Consider the following 24,065-nt stretch of genomic DNA (forward strand, 5'->3'; position numbering starts at 1 on the left):
AGGGGCTAGGGGTATATATTGGGTTACGGGGCTAGGTATAATATTAGGGTAAGGGTTATATTGGGTTAGGGGGCTAGGGGTATATTTTAGGGGGCCAGGGGTATATATTGGGGGTATATATTAGGGTTGGGGGCTAGGGGTATATATTAGGGTAAGGGGTATTTATTAGAGTTAGGGGGCTAGGGGTATATATTGGGGTTAGGGGGCTAGGGGTATATTTTAGGGTAAGGGGTATATATTAGGGTTAGGGGGCTAGGGGTATATATTAGGGTAAGGGGTATATATTGGGGTTAGGGGGCTAGGGGTATATATTAGGTTTAGGGGGCTAGGGGTATATTTTAGGGTAAGGGGGCTAGGGTATAGTTTTAGGGTTTGGGCTTAGGGTATATTTTAGGGTAAGGGGGCTAGGGGTATATATTAGGGTAAGGGGCTAGGTGGTATATATTGGGGTTAGGGGGCTAGGGTATATATTGGGATTAGGGGGCTAGGGGTATATATTGGGTAAGGGGTATATATTAGATTAGGGGGCTAGGGGTATATTTTAGGGTTAGGGGCTAGGGGGTATATATTGGGGTTAGGGGTATATATTAGGGTTAGGGGGCTAGGGGTATATATTGGGGTTAGGGGGCTAGGGGTATATATTAGGTTTAGGGGCTAGGGGTATATTTTAGGGTAAGGGGGCTAGGGGTAATATTGGGGTTATGGGGCTAGGGGTATATATTAGGGTTAGGGGGCTAGGGGTATATATTGGGGTTAGGGGGCTAGGGGTATATATTGGGGTTAGGGGGCTAGGGGTATATTTTAGGGTAGCGGGGCTAGGGGTATATATTGGGGTTAGGGGCTAGGGGTATATATTAGGGTAAGGGGTATATATTAGAGTTAGGGGGCTAGGGGTATATATTAGGGTTAGGGGGCTAAGGGGTATATATTGGGGTTAGGGGGCTAGGGGTATATATTGGGGTTAGGGGGCTAGGGGTATATATTGGGGTTAGGGGGCTAGGGGTATATATTAGGGTTAGGGGGCTAGGGGTATATATTGGGGTTAGGGGGATAGGGGTATATATTGGGGTTAGGGGGCTAGGGGTATATATTAGGGTTAGGGGGCTAGGGGTATATATTAGGGTTAGGGGGCTAGGGTATATATTAGGGTTAGGGGGCTAGGGGTATATATTGGGGTTAGGGGGCTGGGGTATATATTGGGGTTAGGGGGCTAGGGGTATATATTGGGGTTAGGGGGCTAGGGGTATATATTAGGGGTATATATTAGGGGGCCGGGTATATATTAGGGTTAGGGAGCTAGGGGTATATATTAGAGTTAGGGGGCTAGGGGTATATATTAGGGTTAGGGGGCTAGGGGTATATATTAGGGGTATATATTAGAGGGGCGCCAGGGGTATAATATTAGGGTTAGGGAGCTAGGGGTATATATTAGAGTTAGGGGGCTAGGGTATATATTAGGGTTAGGGGGCTAGGGGTATATATTAGGGTTAGGGGGCTAGGGTATATATTGGGGTTAGGGGGCTAGGGGTATATATTAGGGTAGGGGGCCAGGGGTATATATTGGGGGTATATATTGGGGTTAGGGGGCAAGGGGTATATATTGGGGTTAGGGGGCCAGGGGTATATATTAGGGTTAGGGGGCTAGGGGTATATATTAGAGTTTAGGGGGCTAGGGGAATATACTTAGGGTTAGGGGGCTAGGGGTATAGATATTAGGGTTAGGGGGCTAGGGGTATATATTGGGGTTAGGGGGCTAGGGGTATATATTAGGGGTATATATTAGGGGGCTAGGGTATATATTGGGGTTAGGGGGCTAGGGGTATATATTAGGGGTATATATTAGGGGGCCAGGGGTAATATTTAGGGTTAGGGGCCAGGGGTATATATTGGGGTTAGGGGGCAAGGGGTATATATTGGGGTTAGGGGGCCAGGGGTATATATTAGGGTTAGGGGGCTAGGGGTATAATATAGAGTTAGGGGGCTAGGGGTATATATTAGGGTTAGGGGCTAGGGGTATATATTAGGGTTAGGGGGCTAGGGGTATATATGGGGTTTAGGGGCAGGGGTATATAGGGGTTAGGGGGCTAGGGGTATATATTGGGGTTAGGGGGCTAGGGGTTATATTTTAGGGTTAGGGGGCTAGGGGTATATATTGGGGTTAGGGGGCTAGGGGTATATATTAGGGTAAGGGGTATATATTAGAGTTAGGGGGCTAGGGGTATATATTAGGGTTAGGGGGCTAGGGGTATATATTGGGGTTAGGGGGCTAGGGGTATATATTGGGGTTAGGGGGCTAGGGGTATTTGGGGTTTAGGGGGCTAGGGCGTATATATTGGGGTTAGGGGGCTAGGGGTAATATTGGGGTTAGGGGGATAGGGGTATATATTGGGGTTAGGGGGCTAGGGGTATATATTAGGGTTAGGGGGCTAGGGGTATATATTGGGGTTAGGGGGCTAGGGGTATATATTAGAGTTAGGGGGGGGCCAGGGGTATATATTGGGGGTTAGGGGGATAGGGGTATATATTGGGGTTAGGGGGCTAGGGGTATATATTGGGGTTAGGGGGCTAGGGGTATATATTAGGGCCAGGGGTATATATTAGGGTTAGGGGCTAGGGGTATATATTGGGGGTATATATTAGGGTTAGGGGGCTAGGGGTATATATTGGGTTAGGGGGGCTAGGGGTATATATTAGGGTTAGGGGGCTAGGGGTATATATTGGGGTTTGGGGGATAGGGGTATATATTGGGGTTGGGTAGGGGTATATATTAGGGGTTGGGGGCTAGGGGTATATATTGGGGTTAGGGGGCTAGGGGTATATATTAGAGTTAGGGGGCCAGGGGTATATATTGGGGTTAGGGGGATAGGGGTATATATTGGGGTTAGGGGCTAGGGGTATATATTGGGGTTAGGGGGCTAGGGGTATATATTAGGGGGCCAGGGGTATATATTAGGGTTAGGGGGCTAGGGTTATATATTGGGGGTATATATTAGGGTTAGGGGGCTAGGGGTATATATTGGGGTTAGGGGGCTAGGGTATATATTGGGGTTAGGGGCTAAGGGTATATATTGGGGTTAGGGGGCTAGGGGTATATATTAGGGGGCAGGGTATATATTAGGGTTAGGGGGCTAGGGGTATATTTGGGGTTAGGGGGCTAGGGGTATATATTAGGGGGCTAGGGGTATATATTAGGTTAGGGGCCAGGGGTATATATTGGGGGTATATTTGGGGTTAGGGGGCAAGGGGTATATATTGGGGTTAGGGGGCCAGGGGTATATATTAGGGTTAGGGGCTAGGGTATATATTAGAGTTAGGGGGCTAGGGGTATATATTAGGGTTAGGGGGCTAGGGTTATATTTAGGGGGCTAGGGGTATATATTGGGGGTTGGGGCTAGGGGTATATATTAGGGGTATATATTAGGGGGCCAGGGGTATATATAGGGTTAGGGGGCCAGGGGTATATATTGGGGTTAGGGGGCAAGGGGTATATATTGGGGTTAGGGGGCCAGGGGTATATATTAGGGTTAGGGGGCTAGGGGTATATATTAGAGTTAGGGGGCTAGGGGTATATATTAGGGTTGGGGGGAATAGGGGGGGGTATATTTAGGGGGGGGGGCTAGGGTATATATTTTAGGGTTAGGGGGCTAGGGGTATATATTGGGGTTAGGGGGCTAGGGGTATATATTGGGTTAGGGGGCTAGGGGTATATTTTAGGGTTAGGGGGCTAGGGTTATATATTGGGGTTAGGGGGCTAGGGGTATATATTAGCGGTAGGGTATATATTAGAGTTAGGGGGCTAGGGGTATATATTAGGGTTAGGGGGCTAGGGGGTATATATTGGTGTTAGGGGGCTAGGGGTATATATTGGGGGTTAGGGGGCTAGGGGTATATATTGGGTTGGGGGCTAGGGGTATATATTGGGGTTAGGGGGCTAGGGGTATATATTGGGGTTAGGGGATAGGGGTATATATTGGGGTTAGGGGGCTAGGGGTATATATTAGGGTTAGGGGGCTAGGGGTATATATTGGGTTAGGGGGCTAGGGGTATATATTAGAGTTAGGGGGCCAGGGGTATATATTGGGGTTAGGGGGATAGGGGTATATATTGGGGTTAGGGGGCTAGGGGTATATATTGGGGTTAGGGGGCTAGGGGTATATATTAGGGGCCAGGGGTATATATTAGGGTTAGGGGCGCTAGGGGTATTTTGGGGTATAATTTTAGGTTAGGGGGCTAGGGGTATATATTGGGGTTAGGGGGCTAGGGGTATATATTAGGGTTGGGGGCTAGGGGTATATATTGGGGTTAGGGGGATAGGGGTATTATTGGGGTTAGGGGGCTAGGGGTATATATTAGGGTTAGGGGGCTAGGGGTATATATTGGGGTTAGGGGCTAGGGGTATATATTAGAGTTAGGGGCAGGGGTATATTTGGGGGTTAGGGGGATAGGGGTATATATTGGGGTTAGGGGGCTAGGGGTATATATTGGGGTTAGGGGGCTAGGGGTATATATTAGGGGGCCAGGGGTATATATTAGGGTTAGGGGGCTAGGGGTATATATTGGGGGTATATATTAGGGTTAGGGGGCTAGGGGTATATATTGGGGTTAGGGGGCTAGGGGTATATATTGGGGTTAGGGGGCTAAGGGTATATATTGGGGTTAGGGGGCTAGGGGTATATATTAGGGGGGCCAGGGGTATATATTAGGGTTAGGGGGCTAGGGGTATATATTGGGGGTATATATTAGGGTTAGGGGGCTAGGGGTATATATTGGGGTTAGGGGGCTAGAGGTATATATTGGGGTTAGGGGGCTAGGGGTATATTTTAGGGTAAGGGGTATATTTTGGGGTTAGGGGGCTAGGGGTATATATTGGGGTTAGGGGGCTAGGGGTACATATTGGGGTTAGGGGGCTAGGGGTATATATTGGGGTTAGGGGTTAGGGGGCTAGGGGTACATATTGGGGTTAGGGGGGGCAAGGGGTATATATTGGGGTTAGGGGCAAGGGGTATATTTTGGGGTTAGGGGGCAAGGGGTATATATTGGGGTTAGGGGGCAGGGTATATATTAGGGTTAGGGGGCTAAGGGGTATATTAGAGTTAGGGCTAGGGGTATATATTAGGGTTAGGGGGGCAGGGGTATATATTGGGGTTAGGGGGCTAGGGGTATATATTGGGGTTAGGGGTATATATTAGGGGTATATATTGGGGTTAGGGCTAGGGTATATATTAGGGTATATATTAGGGTTAGGGGGCGTAAGGCAGTATGGGCGGGAGTTAGGGCAACAGATTTTATAACAAATTGATCACAAGACACAGAATCAGAATTAATGATTTATTAAAAAGAAACTTATTAAAAAAACCAGTAGACAAGACAGTTGGGATTGTGGGGGTTCAGCACCCCAAGCCCCCCCTTTGGCACATGCACTGACCGTGGCACCTCGGGGGCCGCACAGAGGAAACAGCCCCATTGATTCCAAATGTGCCCCCCTGTGACCCCTTGTATTTCCTCCTCATTTCTGCAGGACCCGACCGCAGAGCTGACACTCTAACCCCCCCATATTCACAGGGTTAGGGGGCTAGGGGTATATATTAGAGTTAGGGGGCTAGGGGTATATATTAGGGTTAGGGGGCTAGGGGTATATATTAGGGTTAGGGGGGCTGGGGTATATATTGGGGTTAGGGGGCTAGGGGTATATATTGGGGTTAGGGGGCCAGGGGTATATATTAGGGTTAGGGGGCTAGGGGTATATATTAGAGTTAGGGGGCTAGGGGTATATATTAGGGTTAGGGGGCTAGGGGTATATATTGCGGTTAGGGGGCTAGGGGTATATATTAGGGTATATATTAGGGGGCCAGGGGTTATATTAGGGTTAGGGAGCTAGGGGTATATATTAGAGTTAGGGGGCTAGGGGTATATATTAGGGTTAGGGGGATAGGGGTATATATTAGGGTTAGGGGGCTAGGGGTATATATTAGAGTTAGGGGGCTAGGGGTATATATTAGGGTTAGGGGGCTAGGGGTAATATATTGGGGTAGGGGGTAGGGGTAATATTAGGGTAATATATTAGGGGGCCAGGGGTATATATTAGGGTTAGGGAGCTAGGGGTATATATTAGAGTTAGGGGGCTAGGGGTATATATTAGGGTTAGGGGGCTAGGGGTATATATTAGGGTTAGGGGGCTAGGGGTATATATTGGGGTTAGGGGGCTAGGGGTATATATTAGGGGGCTAGGGTATATATTAGGGTTAGGGGGCCAGGGGTATATATTGGGGGGTATATATTGGGGTTAGGGGCAAGGGGTATATATTGGGGTTAGGGGGCCAGGGGTATATATTAGGGTTAGGGGGCTAGGGGTATATATTAGGGTTAGGGGCAAAAGGGGGTATATATTGGGGTTTAAGGGCTAGGGGTATATATTAGGGTTGGGCTAGGGGTATATATTAGAGTTGGGGGCTAGGGGTATATATTAGAGTTAGGGGGCTGGGGTATATATTAGGGTTAGGGGGCTAGGGGTATATATTGGGGTTAGGGGGCTAGGGGTATATATTAGGGTTAGGGGGCTAGGGGTATATATTAGAGTTAGGGGGCTAGGGGTATATATTAGAGTTGGGGCTAGGGGTATATATTAGGGATAAGGGGCAAGGGGTATATATTGGGGTTTAGGGGGTAGGGGTATATATTAGGGGGCTAGGGGTATATATTAGGGTTAGGGGGCTAGGGGTATATATTAGAGTTAGGGGGCTAGGGGTATATATTAGAGTTAGGGGGCTAGGGGTATATATTAGGGTTAGGGGGCTAGGGGTATATATTAGGGTTAGGGGGCAAGGGGTATATATTGGGGTTAGGGGGCTAGGGGTATATATTAGGGTTAGGGGGCGTAAGGCAGTACGGGGGGCAGTTAGGGCAACAGATTTTATAACAAATTGATCACAAGACACAGAATCAGAATTAATGATTTATTAAAAAGAAACTTATTAAAAAAACCAGTAGACAAGACAGTTGGGATTGTGGGGGTTCAGCACCCCAAGCCCCCCCCTTTGGCACATGCACTGACCGTGGCACCTCGGGGGCCGCACAGAGGAAACAGCCCCATTGATACCAAATGTGCCCCCCTGTGACCCCTTGTATTTCCTCCTCATTTCTGCAGGACCCGACCGCAGAGCTGACACTCTAACCCCCCCATATTCACAGTGTTTGGCTGAGAAAGCGCTACCATATGTACAAACGTTCCTATTCGTTCGTGTATCTGAATAAATAATTATGTACAATATAAACAGCAAATCAGGGAGAGCGGGCCGGCACCAGTAATCTGCCCAGTAACTCCCAGTGGGGTTTATGTTTCTTTCCATTTTAATTTGCAGCCATTAATCTTATTTTATCCATTTCTTTGTTTATCCATCAGTTTTAATGCATGGTCAGGTTGCTAGGGTCAGTTTCACCATAGCAACCTGACCATGCATTAAAACTGATGGATAAACAAAGAAATGGATAAACCCCCCCCCCCGCTGTTCCACTTCTGGGATGGAGACAAAAAAAATGCCCAAAATATTGTTAAGGTTAATTTCCCCTTTATATTATTGCTGATTTGTTTCCCTTATTACAAATATCAGTGTATTTCTCCTGCCGGCCAGTAGGGGGCAGCAGCGGCCAGAAGGGGTTTCTATATACAGTATATATATTGCTGGGGGATTGTGGGATATATACACCGGTATTGCTGAAGCGCAGCCCCCCCCCCCCCCCATACAATGTGACACATGGAACATTCTGTTATTATTTAGGGGCTCAGATTGGCTGAATAAGGAAGGGAGGTTGCAATTTTACTTCTGATCCCGCCCCCCCAACGACATCCAATCACACTCCTCCCCTGGTGCAGGTGCTGATCTCCTGGCAGCCCCCGCAGGGCCCCCTACTGGGACTGTCCCATCTGCACACTCTTACCCCCCCTACCAACTATAACTGGGCCCCCCCACCAACTATAACTGGGCCCCCCTACCAACTATAACTGGGCCCCCCCTACCAACTATAACTGGGCCCCCCACCAGCTATAACTGGGGCCCCTCTGTCAACTATAACTGGGCCCCCCTACCAACTATAACTGGGCCCCCCCACCAACTATAACTGGGCGCCCCCTACCAACTATAACTGGGCCCCCCTACCAACTATAACTGGGCCCCCTACCAACTATAACTGGGCCCCCCTACCAACTATAACTGGGCCCCCCTACCAACTATAACTGGGCCCCCCTACCAACTATAACTGGGGCCCCCCTACCAACTATAACTGGGGCCCCCCCACCAACTATAACTGGGCCCCCCTCTGGGCCCCCCTACCAACTATAACTGGGGCCCCCCCACCAACTATAACTGGGCCCCCTACCAACTATAACTGGGCCCCCCCACCAACTATAACTGGCCCCCCTACCAACTATAACTGGGCCCCCCCACCAACTATAACTGGGCCCCCCTACCAACTATAACTGGGGCCCCCCCACCAACTATAACTGGGCCCCCCTACCAACTATAACTGGGGCCCCCCCACCAACTATAACTGGGCCCCCCTACTAACTATAACTGGGCCCCCCTACCAACTATAACTGGGGCCCCCCTACCAACTATAACTGGGGCCCCCCTGCCAACTATAACTGGGGCCCCCCTACCAACTATAACTGGGGCCCCCCCACCAACTATAACTGGGCCCCCCTACTAACTATAACTGGGCCCCCCTACCAACTATAACTGGGGCCCCCCTACCAACTATAACTGGGCCCCCCCTACCAACTATAACTGGGGCCCCCCTGCCAACTATAACTGGGGCCCCTCCAATGTATTCCAATGTATTCCTCCAACTTGTGCAACCCTGACCTACACCTTGTAGGACTTTAGTTATTGTCTGTTCAACTGCCCCTACTCCTACCCCTCCTACCTCTGCACCCCACTCATAGTGCAGTAATGACTCTACTCCCTACTCACAGCCCTGCACTACTTCTACTCCCTACTCATACCCTGCACTGCTCCTACTCCCTACTTATACCCTGCACTGCTCCTACCCCCTACTCACAGCCCTGCACTGCTCCTACCCCCTACTCATACCCTGCACTACTTCTACTCCCTACTCACAGCCCTGCACTGCTCCTACTCCCTACTCATACCCTGCACTACTTCTACTCCCTACTCATACCCTGCACTGCTCCTACTCCCTACTCATACCCTGCACTACTTCTACTCCCTACTCACAGCCCTGCACTGCTCCTACTCCCTACTCATACCCTGCACTACTTCTACTCCCTACTCACAAGCCCTGCACTGCTCCTACTCCCTACTCACAGCCCTGCACTGCTCCTACCCCTACTCATACCCTGCACTACTTCTACTCCCTACTCACAGCCCTGCACTGCTCCTACTCCCTACTCATACCCTGCACTACTTCTACTCCCTACTCACAGCCCTGCACTGCTCCTACTCCCTACTCATACCCTGCACTGCTCCTACTCCCTACTCCTACCCTGCACTGCTCCTACTCCCTACTCCTACCCTGCACTGCTCCTACTCCCTACTCCTACCCTGCACTGCTCCTACTCCCTACTCCTACCCTGGCACTGCTCCTACTCCCTACTCACAGCCCTGCACTGCTCCTACTCCCTACTCATACCCTGCACTGCTCCTACTCCCTACTCATACCCTGCACTGCTCCTACTCCCTACTCATACCCTGCACTGCTCCTACTCCCTACTCATACCCTGCACTGCTCCTACTCCCTACTCACAGCCCTGCACTGCTCCTACTCCCTACTCACAGCCCTGCACTGCTCCTACCCCCTACTCATACCCTGCACTACTTCTACTCCCTACTCACAGCCCTGCACTGCTCCTACTCCCTACTCACAGCCCTGCACTGCTCCTACCCCCTACTCATACCCTGCACTACTTCTACTCCCTACTCACAGCCCTGCACTGCTCCTACTCCCTACTCATACCCTGCACTGCTCCTACTCCCTACTCCTACCCTGCACTGCTCCTACTCCCTACTCCTACCCTGCACTGCTCCTACTCATTACCCTGCACTGCTCCTACTCCCTACTCATACCCTGCACTGCTCCTACTCCCTACTCACAGCCCTGCCACTGCTCCTACTCCCTACTCATACCCTGCACTGCTCCTACTCCCTACTCATACCCTGCACTGCTCCTACTCCCTACTCATACCCTGCACTGCTCCTACTCCCTACTCATACCCTGCACTGCTCCTACTCCCTACTCACAGCCCTGCACTGCTCCTACTCCCTACTCACAGCCCTGCACTGCTCCTACCCCCTACTCATACCCTGCACTACTTCTACTCCCTACTCACAGCCCTGCACTGCTCCTACTCCCTACTCACAGCCCTGCACTGCTCCTACCCCCTACTCATACCCTGCACTACTTCTACTCCCTACTCACAGCCCTGCACTGCTCCTACTCCCTACTCATACCCTGCACTGCTCCTACTCCCTACTCCTACCCTGCACTGCTCCTACTCCCTACTCCTACCCTGCACTGCTCCTACTCATACCCTGCACTGCTCCTACTCCCTACTCATACCCTGCACTGCTCCTACTCCCTACTCACAGCCCTGCACTGCTCCTACTCCCTACTCATACCCTGCACTGCTCCTACTACCTACTCATACCCTGCACTGCTCCTACTCCCTACTCATACCCTGCACTGCTCCTACTCCCTACTCACAGCCCTGCTCCTACTCCCTACTCATACCCTGCACTGCTCCTACTCCCTACTCATACCCTGCACTGCTCCTACTCCCTACTCATACCCTGCACTGCTCCTACTCCCTACTCATAGCCCTGCACTGCTCCTACTCCCTACTCACAGCCCTGCACTGCTCCTACTCCCTACTCACAGCCCTGCACTGCTCCTACTCCCTACTCACAGCCATTTCCCCTACTCGTTACACACAGACAAAAGCAGACACAGCGCCCCCTGCTGTACAACAGACAAAGTGCAGTTCTGGGGGAGACTCTGCCGCCGACAGTTCCTGCTGGACTCTCTGAAGGATTCTTGTGCTGCAGTTGATTTGCTTGAGGGAACAGACATGTAGTTGAGGTGCCAGGAATGTTCATGCAGGATCCCCCCCCCCGGCCGGTCCCGGCTGCTGATTGGAGGATGAGGTAGCCAATCCCAGATGTGACAGTCACAGTGATCTCAGTCCCTCAGGCTCTCGGCTCAGAAGTCTCCATAGGAAGCTGTGAGATACACCAGGGGGTGAGTGGGGGCAGCCGGGGGCACAAATACCCCCCAGTCCTCTCCCTTCTTACCCTGACTGAGCAGCTGCAGGTTCCTCACTTCCTCTCTCACCTGCAACTGCAGCACCTGTTGTAGCACCTCCTGCCACTGAGACTCATGGGTAATTCCCATTCGCTGCAGCTTTTCCGCATTCAACCTCAGCAGGGCCCGACCTATAGGAACGAGAGGATTTGGGGTCATGTGCCCCCCCCGGGGGCCCCAAATACTTACTGGCACCCTAGAACTACCTTACTCACACTCACTCTTACACACTCACTCACACTTACACTCTCACACTTACACACTCACACTTACACACACACACTCACACTTACACACTCACTCACACTTACACACTCACTCACACACACTTACACACTCACTTACACACACACTTACACACACACACACACACACTCACTCACACTTACACACTCACACTTACACACTCACTTACACACTCACACTTACACTCTCACACTTACTTACACACTCACACTCACTTACACACACACACTCACTCACACTTACAAACACACACACACACTCACTCACACTTACTTACACACTCACTCACACTTACACACTCACTTACACACACACTCACACTTACACACACACTCACTCACACTTACACACTCACTTACACACACACACACTCACACTTACTTACACACTCACTTACACACACACTTACTTACACACTCCCTCACACTTACACACTCACTTACACACACACTCACACTTACACACACTCACTCTTACACACTCACACACTCACTCACACTTACACTCTCACACTTACTTACACACTCACTCACACTTACACACACACACACACACACACACTCACACACACACTAACACTTACTCAAACTTACACACTTACTCACACACTCACTCACTTATACACTCACACTTACACACTCACACTTACGCACTCACTTACACACTCACACTTACACACTCACACTTACGCACTCACTTACACACTCACACTTACACACTCACACTTACACACTCACTTACACACACACTCACACTTACACACACACACTCACTCACACACTCACACTTACACACTCACTTACACACTCACACTTACACTCTCACACTTACTTACACACTCACACTCACTTACACACACACACACACTCACTCACACTTACACACTCACACACTCACTTACACACACACTCACACTTACACACACACACACACTCACTCACACTTACACACACACTCACACTTACACACACACACACTCACACTTACTTACACACTCACTCACACTTACACACTCACTTACACACACACTTACTTACACACTCCCTCACACTTACACACTCACTTACACTCACACTTACACACACACACTCACACTTACACACACTCACACTTACACACACACTCACACACTCACTCACACTTACACACTCACTCACACACACTCACTCTTACACACTCACTCACACTTACACTCTCACACTTACTTACACACTCACTCACACTTACACACACACACACTAACACTTACTCAAACTTACACACTTACTCACACACTCACTCACTTATACACTCACACTTACACACTCACACTTACACACTCACACTTATGCACTCACTTACACACTCACACTTACACACTCACACTTACGCACTCACTTACACACTCACACTTACACACTCACACTTACGCACTCACTTACACACTCACACTTACACACTCACACTTACGCACTCACTTACACACTCACACTTACACACTCACACTTACGCACTCACTTACACACTCACACTTACACACTCACTAACACTTACACACTCACACTTACACACTCACACTTACACACTCACACTTACGCACTCACTTACACACTCACACTTACACACTCACTCACACTTACACATGGTGTGAGGCATGGTGGGAGGGAATGCCCGGGGGGCGGGTACCTGTGATGGCATGGTGGGAGGGAATGCCTGGGGGGCGGGTACCTGTGATGGCATGGTGGGAGGGAATGCCCGGGGGGCGGGTACCTGTGATGGCATGGTGGGAGGGAATGCCCGGGGGGCGGGTAACCTGTGATGGCATGGTGGGAGGGAATGCCCGGGGGGCGGGTACCTGTGATGGCATGGTGGGAGGGAATGCCCGGGGGGCGGTTACCTGTGATGGCATGGTGGGAGGGAATGCCCGGGGGCGGGTACCTGTGATGGCATGGTGGGAGGGAATGCCCGGGGGGCGGGTACCTGTGATGGCATGGTGGGAGGGAATGCCCGGGGGGCGGGTACCTGTGATGGCATGGTGGGAGGGAATGCCCGGGGGGGCGGGTACCTGTGATGGCATGGTGGGAGGGAATGCCCGGGGGGCGGTTACCTGTGATGGCATGGTGGGAGGGAATGCCCGGGGGGCGGGTACCTGTGATGGCATGGTGGGAGGGAATGCCCGGGGGGCGGGTACCTGTGATGGCATGGTGGGAGGGAATGCCCGGGGGGCGGGTACCTGTGATGGCATGGTGGGCAAAGGCCTCCACGTAGGTGAGATAGTTGTAGGGACAATGCTTCTTTAGCCACTTGCAGACGTCCTGTTGGCTCCACAGAACCACGGGTTTGGTGCCGCAGCTGAAGGTCGGACTCGTGTGATAAACCCCATAGTGACCGCTGGGCCGGACCTGCACCGGGGATACAGGGAGTCCGTATGGGGGCAGTTCTGTACAGGGGCCCAATATGTCACCCAAAGAAGTCTATGGGGCCCATGTCTGGGGCTGATTCAGGGCAATCTGATTGGGTCGGGGGCTCTGCTGGGCCTAATGGGACCCACTGACCAATGGCCAAATCAGCAGCTCTATCAGCCTATGCCTGGCCAACATGGGACAAATCAGGGGGCTATCTGACCTGTAGCCAATCAGAGTCAGGGGTAACCAACCTGTAGCCAATCAGACTCAGGGGTAACCAACCTGTAGCCAGTCAGACTCAGGGGTAACCAACCTGTAGCCAATCAGACTCAGGGGTAACCAACCTGTAGCCAGTCAGAGTCAGGGGTAACCAACCTGTAGCCAATCAGACTCAGGGGTAACCAACCTGTAGCCAATCAGACTCAGGGGTAACCAACCTGTAGCCAATCAGACTCAGGGGTAACCAACCTGTAGCCAGTCAGAGTCAGGGGTAACCAACCTGTAGCCAATCAGACTCAGGGGTAACCAACCTGTAGCCAGTCAGAGTCAGGGGTAACCAACCTGTAGCCAATCAGACTCAGGGGTAACCAACCTGTAGCCAATCAGACTCAGGGGTAACCAACCTGTAGCCAATCAGACTCAGGGGTAACCAACCTGTAGCCAATCAGACTCAGGGGTAACCAACCTGTAGCCAATCAGACTCAGGGGTAACCAACCTGTAGCCAATCAGACTCAGGGTAACCAACCTGTAGCCAATCAGACTCAGGGGTAACCAACCTGTAGCCAATCAGACTCAGGGGTAACCAACCTGTAGCCAATCAGACTCAGGGGTAACCAACCTGTAGCCAGTCAGAGTCAGGGGTAACCAACCTGTAGCCAATCAGACTCTGGGGTAACCAACCTGTAGCCAATCAGACTCAGGGGTAACCAACCTGTAGCCAGTCAGAGTCAGGGGTAACCAACCTGTAGCCAATCAGACTCTGGGGTAACCAACATGTAGCCAATCAGACTCAGGGGTAACCAACCTGTAGCCAATCAGACTCAGGGGAATCTTAGAAGACTCGGGGTATCTGTTCCCTGCATGTGTGACCCAGGGGCAGAAGAGTCAGGACTCCTGGGGGCACCTACCTGGGTGACCTCAGTTCCGGGCTGTTTGAGGAGCTTAATTGCCCTCCCTGTGGCTGAGCGGTGCCCGCGCCCGTCATGCCAGGTCAGGCTGCTGCCCATTTCCCGCTGGAGGCGCCGACTCAGGTTCTCTGACGACACGGTGAGGTCCAGGGGGGCGTGGCCAAAGCGCAGGTGGGTGGCGGCTGCCAGAGACACAGAATGGGCACACAGGGCACTTACTGGGCAAATAGAGTCTCACTGGGCAAATAGAGACTCACTGGGCAAATAGAGACTCACTGGGCAAATAGAGACTCACTGGGCAAATAGAGTCTCACTGGGCAAATAGAGACTCACTGGGCAAATAGAGACTCACTGGGCAAATAGAGACTCACTGGGCAAATAGAGACTCACTGGGCAAATAGAGACTCACTGGGCAAATAGAGACTCACTGGGCAAATAGAGTCTCACTGGGCAAATAGAGACTCACTGGGCAAATAGAGACTCACTGGGCAAATAGAGACTCACTGGGCAAATAGAGTCTCACTGGGCAAATAGAGACTCACTGGGCAAATAGAGACTCACTGGGCAAATAGAGACTCACTGGGCAAATAGAGACTCACTGGGCAAATAGAGTCTCGCAGGGCAAATAGAGACTCACTGGGCAAATAGAGACTCACTGGGCAAATAGAGACTCACTGGGCAAATAGAGTCTCACAGGGCAAATAGAGACTCACTGGGCAAATAGAGTCTCACTGGGCAAATAGAGACTCACTGGGCAAATAGAGACTCACTGGGCAAATAGAGACTCACTGGGCAAATAGAGACTCACTGGGCAATGAGCCTGTGCTGGGGCTGCTGGGAGTTTTAGGCAGCAAAGTGTTTAAAGACATTTAGGGAGTGTAAGGGAAACAATAAAGAGTCTGTGACTGGGGGGGGGGGGGGGGGGGGGGCAAATTGCACTTGTGGATGTAAATGATCCCCATTGTGTTATCTTTAAAACTCTGAGCCCAATGTGGGAGGGACTAATGTGGGAGGGGCAAACGTGGGAGGGACTAATGTGGGAGGGGCAAACGTGGGAGGGACTAATGTGGGAGGGGCAAATGTGGGAGGGTCCAGAGAAATCTTACAAATAAGATCAAATACTTGATAGGACAGCGCTGCCCCAAATTACTGAGTGAGATGCCCCCCCAACCTAGAGACTTGCACCCCAAATACACCCAGTAACACTGCCCCACTCACACTCACTGCCTCACTCACTAATACTCACTGCCCCACTCACTCACTAATACTCACTGCCCCACTCACTCACTAATACTCACTGCCCCACTCACTCACTAATATTTACTGCCCCACTCACACTGCCTCACTCACTAATACTCACTGCCCCACTCACTCACTAATACTCACTGCCACACTCACTCACTAATACTCACTGCCCCACTCACTCACTAATACTCACTGCCCCACTCACTCACTAATACTCACTGCCCCACTCACACTGCCCCACTCACTCACTAATACTCACTGCCCCACTCACACTGCCCCACTCACTCACTAATACTCACTGCCCCACTCACTCACTAATACTCACTGCCCCACTCACTCACTAATACTCACTGCCCCACTCACTAATACTCACTGCCCCACTCACACTGCCCCACTCACTCACTAATACTCACTGCCCCACTCACACTGCCCCACTCACTCACTAATACTCACTGCCCCACTCACTCACTAATACCCACTGCCCCACTCACTCACTAATATTTACTGCCCCACTCACTCACTAATACTCACTGCCCCACTCACTCACTAATACTCACTGCCCCACTCACACTGCCCCACTCACTCACTAATACTCACTGCCCCACTCACTCACTAATACTCACTGCCCCACTCACACTGCCCCACTCACTCACTAATACTCACTGCCCCACTCACTCACTAATACTCACTGCCCCACTCACTCACTAATATTTACTGCCCCACTCACACTGCCCCACTCACTCACTAATACTCACTGCCCCACTCACTCACTAATACTCACTGCCCCACTCACACTGCCCCACTCACTCACTAATACTCACTGCCCCACTCACTCACTAATACTCACTGCCCCACTCACTCACTAATACTCACTGCCCCACTCACTCACTAATACTCACTGCCCCACTCACACTGCCCCACTCACTCACTAATACTCACTGCCCCACTCACTCACTAATACTCACTGCCCCACTCACTCACTAATACTCACTGCCCCACTCACACTGCCCCACTCACTCACTAATACTCACTGCCCCACTCACTCACTAATACTCACTGCCCCACTCACTCACTAATATTTACTGCCCCACTCACACTGCCCCACTCACTCACTAATACTCACTGCCCCACTCACTCACTAATACTCACTGCCCCACTCACACTGCCCCACTCACTCACTAATACTCACTGCCCCACTCACTCACTAATACTCACTGCTCCACTCACTCACTAATACTGCCCACTCACTAATACTCACTGCCCCACTCACACTCACTGCCCCACTCACACTCACTGCCCCACTCACATGTACATCTATGACTCCCGGTAGAATGTCCCGGTTCCCAGACAAAGCCGTTGGCACAACCCCCCCAGCCCCGGCGGATCGCCCCCCAGACTTACTCTCCATGTTGGCCCTGAGCGGACTGCAGCTCCCTGTGCCCGGCCGGTCCCTCTCCCCTCTCCGGGCAGGAAGGTCACTGAACATCGGGCATTGGGGTCACAGACTCAGGGTGGGAGCGGAGCTGTCTGATTGGGGGAGGGAGGGGGAGCGGCTCCGGGGGGGGGGGGGCACTCTCATCCCTGACGTCTCTCCATCCTCTGTCTCTCCGCCATCCCCTGACTGTGCGACTGTCTCTCCGCCATCCCCTGACTGTGCGACTGTCTCTCCGACATCCCCTGACTGTGCGACTGTCTCTCCGACATCCCCTGACTGTGCGACTGTCTCTCCGCCATCCCCTGACTGTGCGACTGTCTCTCCGCCATCCCCTGACTGTGCGACTGTCTCTCCGACATCCCCTGACTGTGTGACTGTCTCTCCGCCATCCCCTGACTGTGCGACTGTCTCTCCGCCATCCCCTGACTGTGCGACTGTCTCTCCGACATCCCCTGACTGTGCGACTGTCTCTCCGACATCCCCTGACTGTGCGACTGTCTCTCCGCCATCCCCTGACTGTGCGACTGTCTCTCCGCCATCCCCTGACTGTGCGACTGTCTCTCCGACATCCCCTGACTGTGTGACTGTCTCTCCGCCATCCCCTGACTGTGCGACTGTCTCTCCGCCATCCCCTGACTGTGCGACTGTCTCTCTGTCCCAGCCTTGGGCCGTACGTGCGGGTCGCACCGCGGTGCTGTATTGGGGGGCTGAATGGGCTCTGTGGGGGGATCTGGGGGTACCGACCTGCGCTACATACCTGGGACATGGCAGGGGCAACCGCTTTGTGCCTGGGGGAGGGGAGGGTGGTGATTGGAAATATTGGGGGGTTGGAGGGGCCCAAGGGGCAGGTTTATTCCAGGTGTCAGACTCACAGGTTTGTGACCCCCCATCTGATCTTGTTTCTCACATTATCCTAATACTTTGGGGGGGGGGGGCGGTAAATGGGAATCTGGGAAAGATGCGGGTAAATGATATCATAGTACTGGCTTTTAACCCTCTTAGTGGCCCCCCAAATGTACGGGGGGGGCACCTTGTAGGGAATTTGGAGGGCAGTGGGGGTCCCTGTAGGGAATTTGGGGGGCAGTGGGAGTACCTGTAGGGAATTTGGGGGGCAGTGGGAGTACCTGTAGGGAATTTGGAGGCAGTGGGAGTACCTGTAGGGAATTTTGGGGGGCAGTGGGGGTCCCTGTAGGGAATTTGGGGGCAGTGGGGGTCCCTGTAGGGAATTTGGGGGCAGTGGGAGTCCCTGTAGGGAATTTGGGGGGCAGTGGGAGTACCTGTAGGGAATTTGGGGGCAGTGGGAGTACCTGTAGGGAATTTGGAGGGCAGTGGGGGTCCCTGTAGGGAATTTGGGGGCAGTGGGAGTACCTGTAGGGAATTTGGGGGGGCAGTGGAGTACCTTGTAGGGAAATTTGGGGGCAGTGGGAGTACCTGTAGGGAATTTGGGGGGCAGTGGGAGTACCTGTAGGGAATTTGGGGGGCAGTGGGGGTCCCTGTAGGGAATTTGGGGGGCAGTGGGAGTACCTGTAGGGAATTTGGGGGCAGTGGGGGTCCCTGTAGGGAATTTGGGGGGGCAGTGGGGTCCCTGTAGGGAATTGGGGGGCAGTGGGAGTCCCTGTAGGGAATTTGGGGGGCAGTGGGGGTCCCTGTAGGGAATTTGGGGGGCAGTGGGGGTCCCTGTAGGGAATTTGGGGGGCAGTGGGGGTCCCTGTAGGGAATTTGGGGGGCAGTGGGGGTCCCTGTAGGGAATTTGGGGGGCAGTGGGAGTCCCTGTAGGGAATTTGGGGGGCAGTGGGGGTCCCTGTAGGGAATTTGGGGGGCAGTGGGGGTCCCTGTAGGGAATTTGGGGGGCAGTGGGTTGATGCAGGGATGGGGGTTCAGTCTCTATGGGACGTGGCTTTCTCTCCTCTCTAGAAATAAATGGGGGAAGGGATCATGCCCCCCCGTCCCTCAGCAGCACAGAGACCCCCCAGCAAAAAAGCCACTTAGTCTCCGAGACAAAGGGATGAGCCGATTGCCCCAGGCTGGGAATGTGGGACACAACTCATTCTATGGGGGGGCAGTTATATTTCTGCCCCATCTGCTCAGCACAAAGCCCCATGCCATTAGTGTGACTGCAACATACTGACAGAGACAGCAGCTCTATGAGAGACCTCAGGCAGGAGAGACTGCAGCTCTATGAGAGACCTCAGGCAGGAGAGACTGCAGCTCTATGAGAGACCTCAGGCAGGAGAGACTGCAGCTCTATGAGAGACCTCAGACAGGAGAGACTGCAGCTCTATGAGAGACCTCAGGCAGGAGAGACTGCAGCTCTATGAGAGACCTCAGGCAGGAGAGACTGCAGCTCTATGAGAGACCTCAGGCAGGAGAGACTGCAGCTCTATGAGAGACCTCAGGCAGGAGAGACTGCAGCTCTATGAGAGACCTCAGGCAGGAGAGACTGCAGCTCTATGAGAGACCTCAGACAGGAGAGACTGCAGCTCTATGAGAGACCTCAGGCAGGAGAGACTGCAGCTCTATGAGAGACCTCAGACAGGAGAGACTGCAGCTCTATGAGAGACCTCAGGCAGGAGAGACTGCAGCTCTATAGCTCTATGAGAGACCTCAGACAGGAGAGACTGCAGCTCTATGAGAGACCTCAGGCAGGAGAGACTGCAGCTCTATGAGAGACCTCAGGCAGGAGAGACTGCAGCTCTATGAGAGACCTCAGGCAGGAGAGACTGCAGCTCTATGAGAGACCTCAGGCAGGAGAGACTGCAGCACTATGAGAGACCTCAGGCAGGAGAGACTGCAGCTCTATGAGAGACCTCAGGCAGGAGAGACTGCAGCTCTATGAGAGACCTCAGGCAGGAGAGACTGCAGCTCTATGAGAGACCTCAGACAGGAGAGACTGCAGCTCTATGAGAGACCTCAGGCAGGAGAGACTGCAGCTCTATAGCTCTATGAGAGACCTCAGGCAGGAGAGACTGCAGCTCTATGAGAGACCTCAGGCAGGAGAGACTGCAGCTCTATGAGAGACCTCAGGCAGGAGAGACTGCAGCACTATGAGAGACCTCAGGCAGGAGAGACTGCAGCTCTATGAGAGACCTCAGGCAGGAGAGACTGCAGCTCTATGAGAGACCTCAGACAGGAGAGACTGCAGCTCTATGAGAGACCTCAGGCAGGAGAGACTGCAGCTCTATGAGAGACCTCAGGCAGGAGAGACTGCAGCTCTATGAGAGACCTCAGGCAGGAGAGACTGGCAGCTCTATGAGAGACCTCAGGCAGGAGAGACTGCAGCTCTATGAGAGACCTCAGACAGGAGAGACTGCAGCTCTATGAGAGACCTCAGGCAGGAGAGACTGCAGCACTATGAGAGACCTCAGGCAGGAGAGACTGCAGCTCTATGAGAGAGCTCAGACAGGAGAGACTGCAGCTCTATGAGAGACCTCAGGCAGGAGAGACTGCAGCTCTATGAGAGACCTCAGGCAGGAGAGACTGCAGCTCTATGAGAGACCTCAGGCAGGAGAGACTGCAGCTCTATGAGAGACCTCAGGCAGGAGAGACTGCAGCTCTATGAGAGACCTCAGGCAGGAGAGACTGCAGCTCTATGAGAGACCTCAGGCAGGAGAGACTGCAGCTCTATGAGAGACCTCAGACAGGAGAGACTGCAGCTCTATGAGAGACCTCAGACAGGAGAGACTGCAGCTCTATGAGAGACCTCAGACAGGAGAGACTGCAGCTCTATGAGAGACCTCAGGCAGGAGAGACTGGAGCTCTATGAGAGACCTCAGACAGGAGAGACTGCAGCTCTATGAGAGACCTCAGGCAGGAGAGACTGCAGCTCTATGAGAGACCTCAGACAGGAGAGACTGCAGCTCTATGAGAGACCTCAGACAGGAGAGACTGCAGCTCTATGAGAGACCTCAGGCAGGAGAGACTGCAGCTCTATGAGAGACCTCAGACAGGAGAGACTGCAGCTCTATATCTCTATGAGAGACCTCAGGCAGGAGAGACTGCAGCTCTATGAGAGACCTCAGGCAGGAGAGACTGCAGCTCTATAGCTCAATGAGAGACCTCAGGCAGGAGAGACTGCAGCTCTATGAGAGACCTCAGGCAGGAGAGACTGCAGCTCTATGAGAGACCTCAGGCAGGAGAGACTGCAGCTCTATGAGAGACCTCAGGCAGGAGAGACTGCAGCACTATGAGAGACCTCAGGCAGGAGAGACTGCAGCTCTATGAGAGACCTCAGGCAGGAGAGACTGCAGCTCTATGAGAGACCTCAGGCAGGAGAGACTGCAGCTCTATGAGAGACCTCAGGCAGGAGAGACTGCAGCTCTATGAGAGACCTCAGGCAGGAGAGACTGCAGCTCTATGAGAGACCTCAGGCAGGAGAGACTGCAGCTCTATGAGAGACCTCAGACAGGAGAGACTGCAGCTCTATGAGAGACCTCAGGCAGGAGAGACTGCAGCACTATGAGAGACCTCAGGCAGGAGAGACTGCAGCTCTATGAGAGACCTCAGGCAGGAGAGACTGCAGCACTATGAGAGACCTCAGGCAGGAGAGACTGCAGCTCTATGAGAGACCTCAGGCAGGAGAGACTGCAGCTCTATGAGAGACCTCAGGCAGGAGAGACTGCAGCTCTATGAGAGACCTCAGGCAGGAGAGACTGCAGCTCTATGAGAGAGCTCAGACAGGAGAGACTGCAGCTCTATGAGAGACCTCAGGCAGGAGAGACTGCAGCTCTATGAGAGACCTCAGACAGGAGAGACTGCAGCTCTATGAGAGACCTCAGGCAGGAGAGACTGCAGCTCTATGAGAGACCTCAGACAGGAGAGACTGCAGCTCTATGAGAGACCTCAGGCAGGAGAGACTGCAGCTCTATGAGAGACCTCAGGCAGGAGAGACTGCAGCTCTATGAGAGACCTCAGGCAGGAGAGACTGCAGCTCTATGAGAGACCTCAGGCAGGAGAGACTGCAGCTCTATGAGAGACCTCAGACAGGAGAGACTGCAGCTCTATGAGAGACCTCAGACAGGAGAGACTGCAGCTCTATGAGAGACCTCAGGCAGGAGAGACTGCAGCTCTATGAGAGACCTCAGACAGGAGAGACTGCAGCTCTATGAGAGACCTCAGGCAGGAGAGACTGCAGCTCTATGAGAGACCTCAGACAGGAGAGACTGCAGCTCTATGAGAGACCTCAGACAGGAGAGACTGCAGCTCTATGAGAGACCTCAGGCAGGAGAGACTGCAGCTCTATGAGAGACCTCAGACAGGAGAGACTGCAGCTCTATGAGAGACCTCAGGCAGGAGAGACTGCAGCTCTATGAGAGACCTCAGGCAGGAGAGACTGCAGCTCTATGAGAGACCTCAGGCAGGAGAGACTGCAGCTCTATGAGAGACCTCAGGCAGGAGAGACTGCAGCTCTATGAGAGACCTCAGACAGGAGAGACTGCAGCTCTATGAGAGACCTCAGACAGGAGAGACTGCAGCTCTATGAGAGACCTCAGGCAGGAGAGACTGCAGCTCTATGAGAGACCTCAGACAGGAGAGACTGCAGCTCTATGAGAGACCTCAGGCAGGAGAGACTGCAGCTCTATGAGAGACCTCAGACAGGAGAGACTGCAGCTCTATGAGAGACCTCAGACAGGAGAGACTGCAGCTCTATGAGAGACCTCAGGCAGGAGAGACTGCAGCTCTATGAGAGACCTCAGACAGGAGAGACTGCATGCCTCATGGATAGTTGGCAACATGGGGTGACTGTTTATAGACAGAGCCCAGTACTTGGGGCATCAGAGAGGTGGCGCTGGCGTGGGCAGTGGGGGCGTGGCTTCCCATTATAATGAAGAGAATAGGGGAGGGGCACAAAACACAGGAAATTTATCAAATCCATGCGAAAAACTGTTTTTTTTAAATTAAAGTGACAGATACACTTTGGCCCCACCCACAGGAATGATTGGCTGGGCAGTTCCTGTGCCACTGTCATGCCAACATGTGACAGCCTTCATGGCACCGCCCACAGGGACAAACACAGGCGGGTGGAATTAAAGGACAAGTAGACGCATATGTCAAATTCAGGGCCCCTTTTTCATTAACCATTTTGCTGCTGGACATGCAGACACTGACCGTGATTCCCGGAGGGGTTAATGAAAGGCCTCCTTACCTGTATCTGGCAGAGAGAAGGTTAATGTTCTCTAAGCCCCTACATTAACTCCTCCATAGCCACAGACCTACAGAGCCCACGACTGGCACGACTCGCAGCAGCCAATCAGAAGGGATAAAAGTTCTGCTGGGTGCTTTGTCCACCAATCAGCTCTTTGTATCCCTCCCTTGAC

The 24,065-nt window shown here is 52.5% G+C and overlaps 2 protein-coding genes across 4 annotated transcripts in view; both read right to left on the bottom strand.

Moving 5' to 3' along the window:
- Positions 1 to 24,065, bottom strand: part of sox18 (SRY-box 18) — a gene marked incomplete at its 3' end in the record, with an annotated part of 354,190 nt that overhangs the window by 290,294 nt on the left and 39,831 nt on the right.
- samd10 (sterile alpha motif domain containing 10) lies at positions 10,837 to 18,459 on the bottom strand. Of its 3 annotated transcripts, none has more exons than XM_031894759.1 (5): positions 17,718 to 18,459; positions 15,072 to 15,253; positions 13,772 to 13,940; positions 11,344 to 11,444; positions 10,837 to 11,231 (listed from the first exon to the last, which is right to left on the bottom strand). In XM_031894759.1, the coding sequence occupies exons 1-5, from the start codon at positions 17,800 to 17,802 to the stop codon at positions 11,199 to 11,201; spliced, it is 570 nt and encodes a 189-aa protein (XP_031750619.1). In that variant the 5' UTR covers positions 17,803 to 18,459; the 3' UTR covers positions 10,837 to 11,198. The 3 variants fall into 3 exon arrangements, with proteins under 3 accessions (XP_031750619.1, XP_031750618.1, XP_031750617.1); XM_031894758.1 differs by having other exon boundaries at positions 11,304 to 11,444; positions 17,718 to 18,447; XM_031894757.1 differs by having other exon boundaries at positions 10,837 to 11,444.

Source organism: Xenopus tropicalis, chromosome 10 (genome assembly GCF_000004195.4).
Source record: "Xenopus tropicalis strain Nigerian chromosome 10, UCB_Xtro_10.0, whole genome shotgun sequence".
Taxonomy (NCBI): Eukaryota; Metazoa; Chordata; class Amphibia; order Anura; family Pipidae; genus Xenopus; species Xenopus tropicalis.

Bases quoted from the DNA above. Each gene is read 5' to 3' on its own strand.
- samd10 (XM_031894757.1), bottom strand. From the start codon at position 17,802: ATGTTCAGTGACCTTCCTGCCCGGAGAGGGGAGAGGGACCGGCCGGGC. The intron at 13,941-15,071 runs GTAGGTGCCCCC...TCCCCGGTGCAG, and splicing joins CCGGAACTGAGGTCACCCAG to GTCCGGCCCAGCGGTCACTA. The intron at 11,445-13,771 runs GTACCCGCCCCC...TCGTTCCTATAG, and splicing joins TGCCCACCATGCCATCACAG to GTCGGGCCCTGCTGAGGTTG.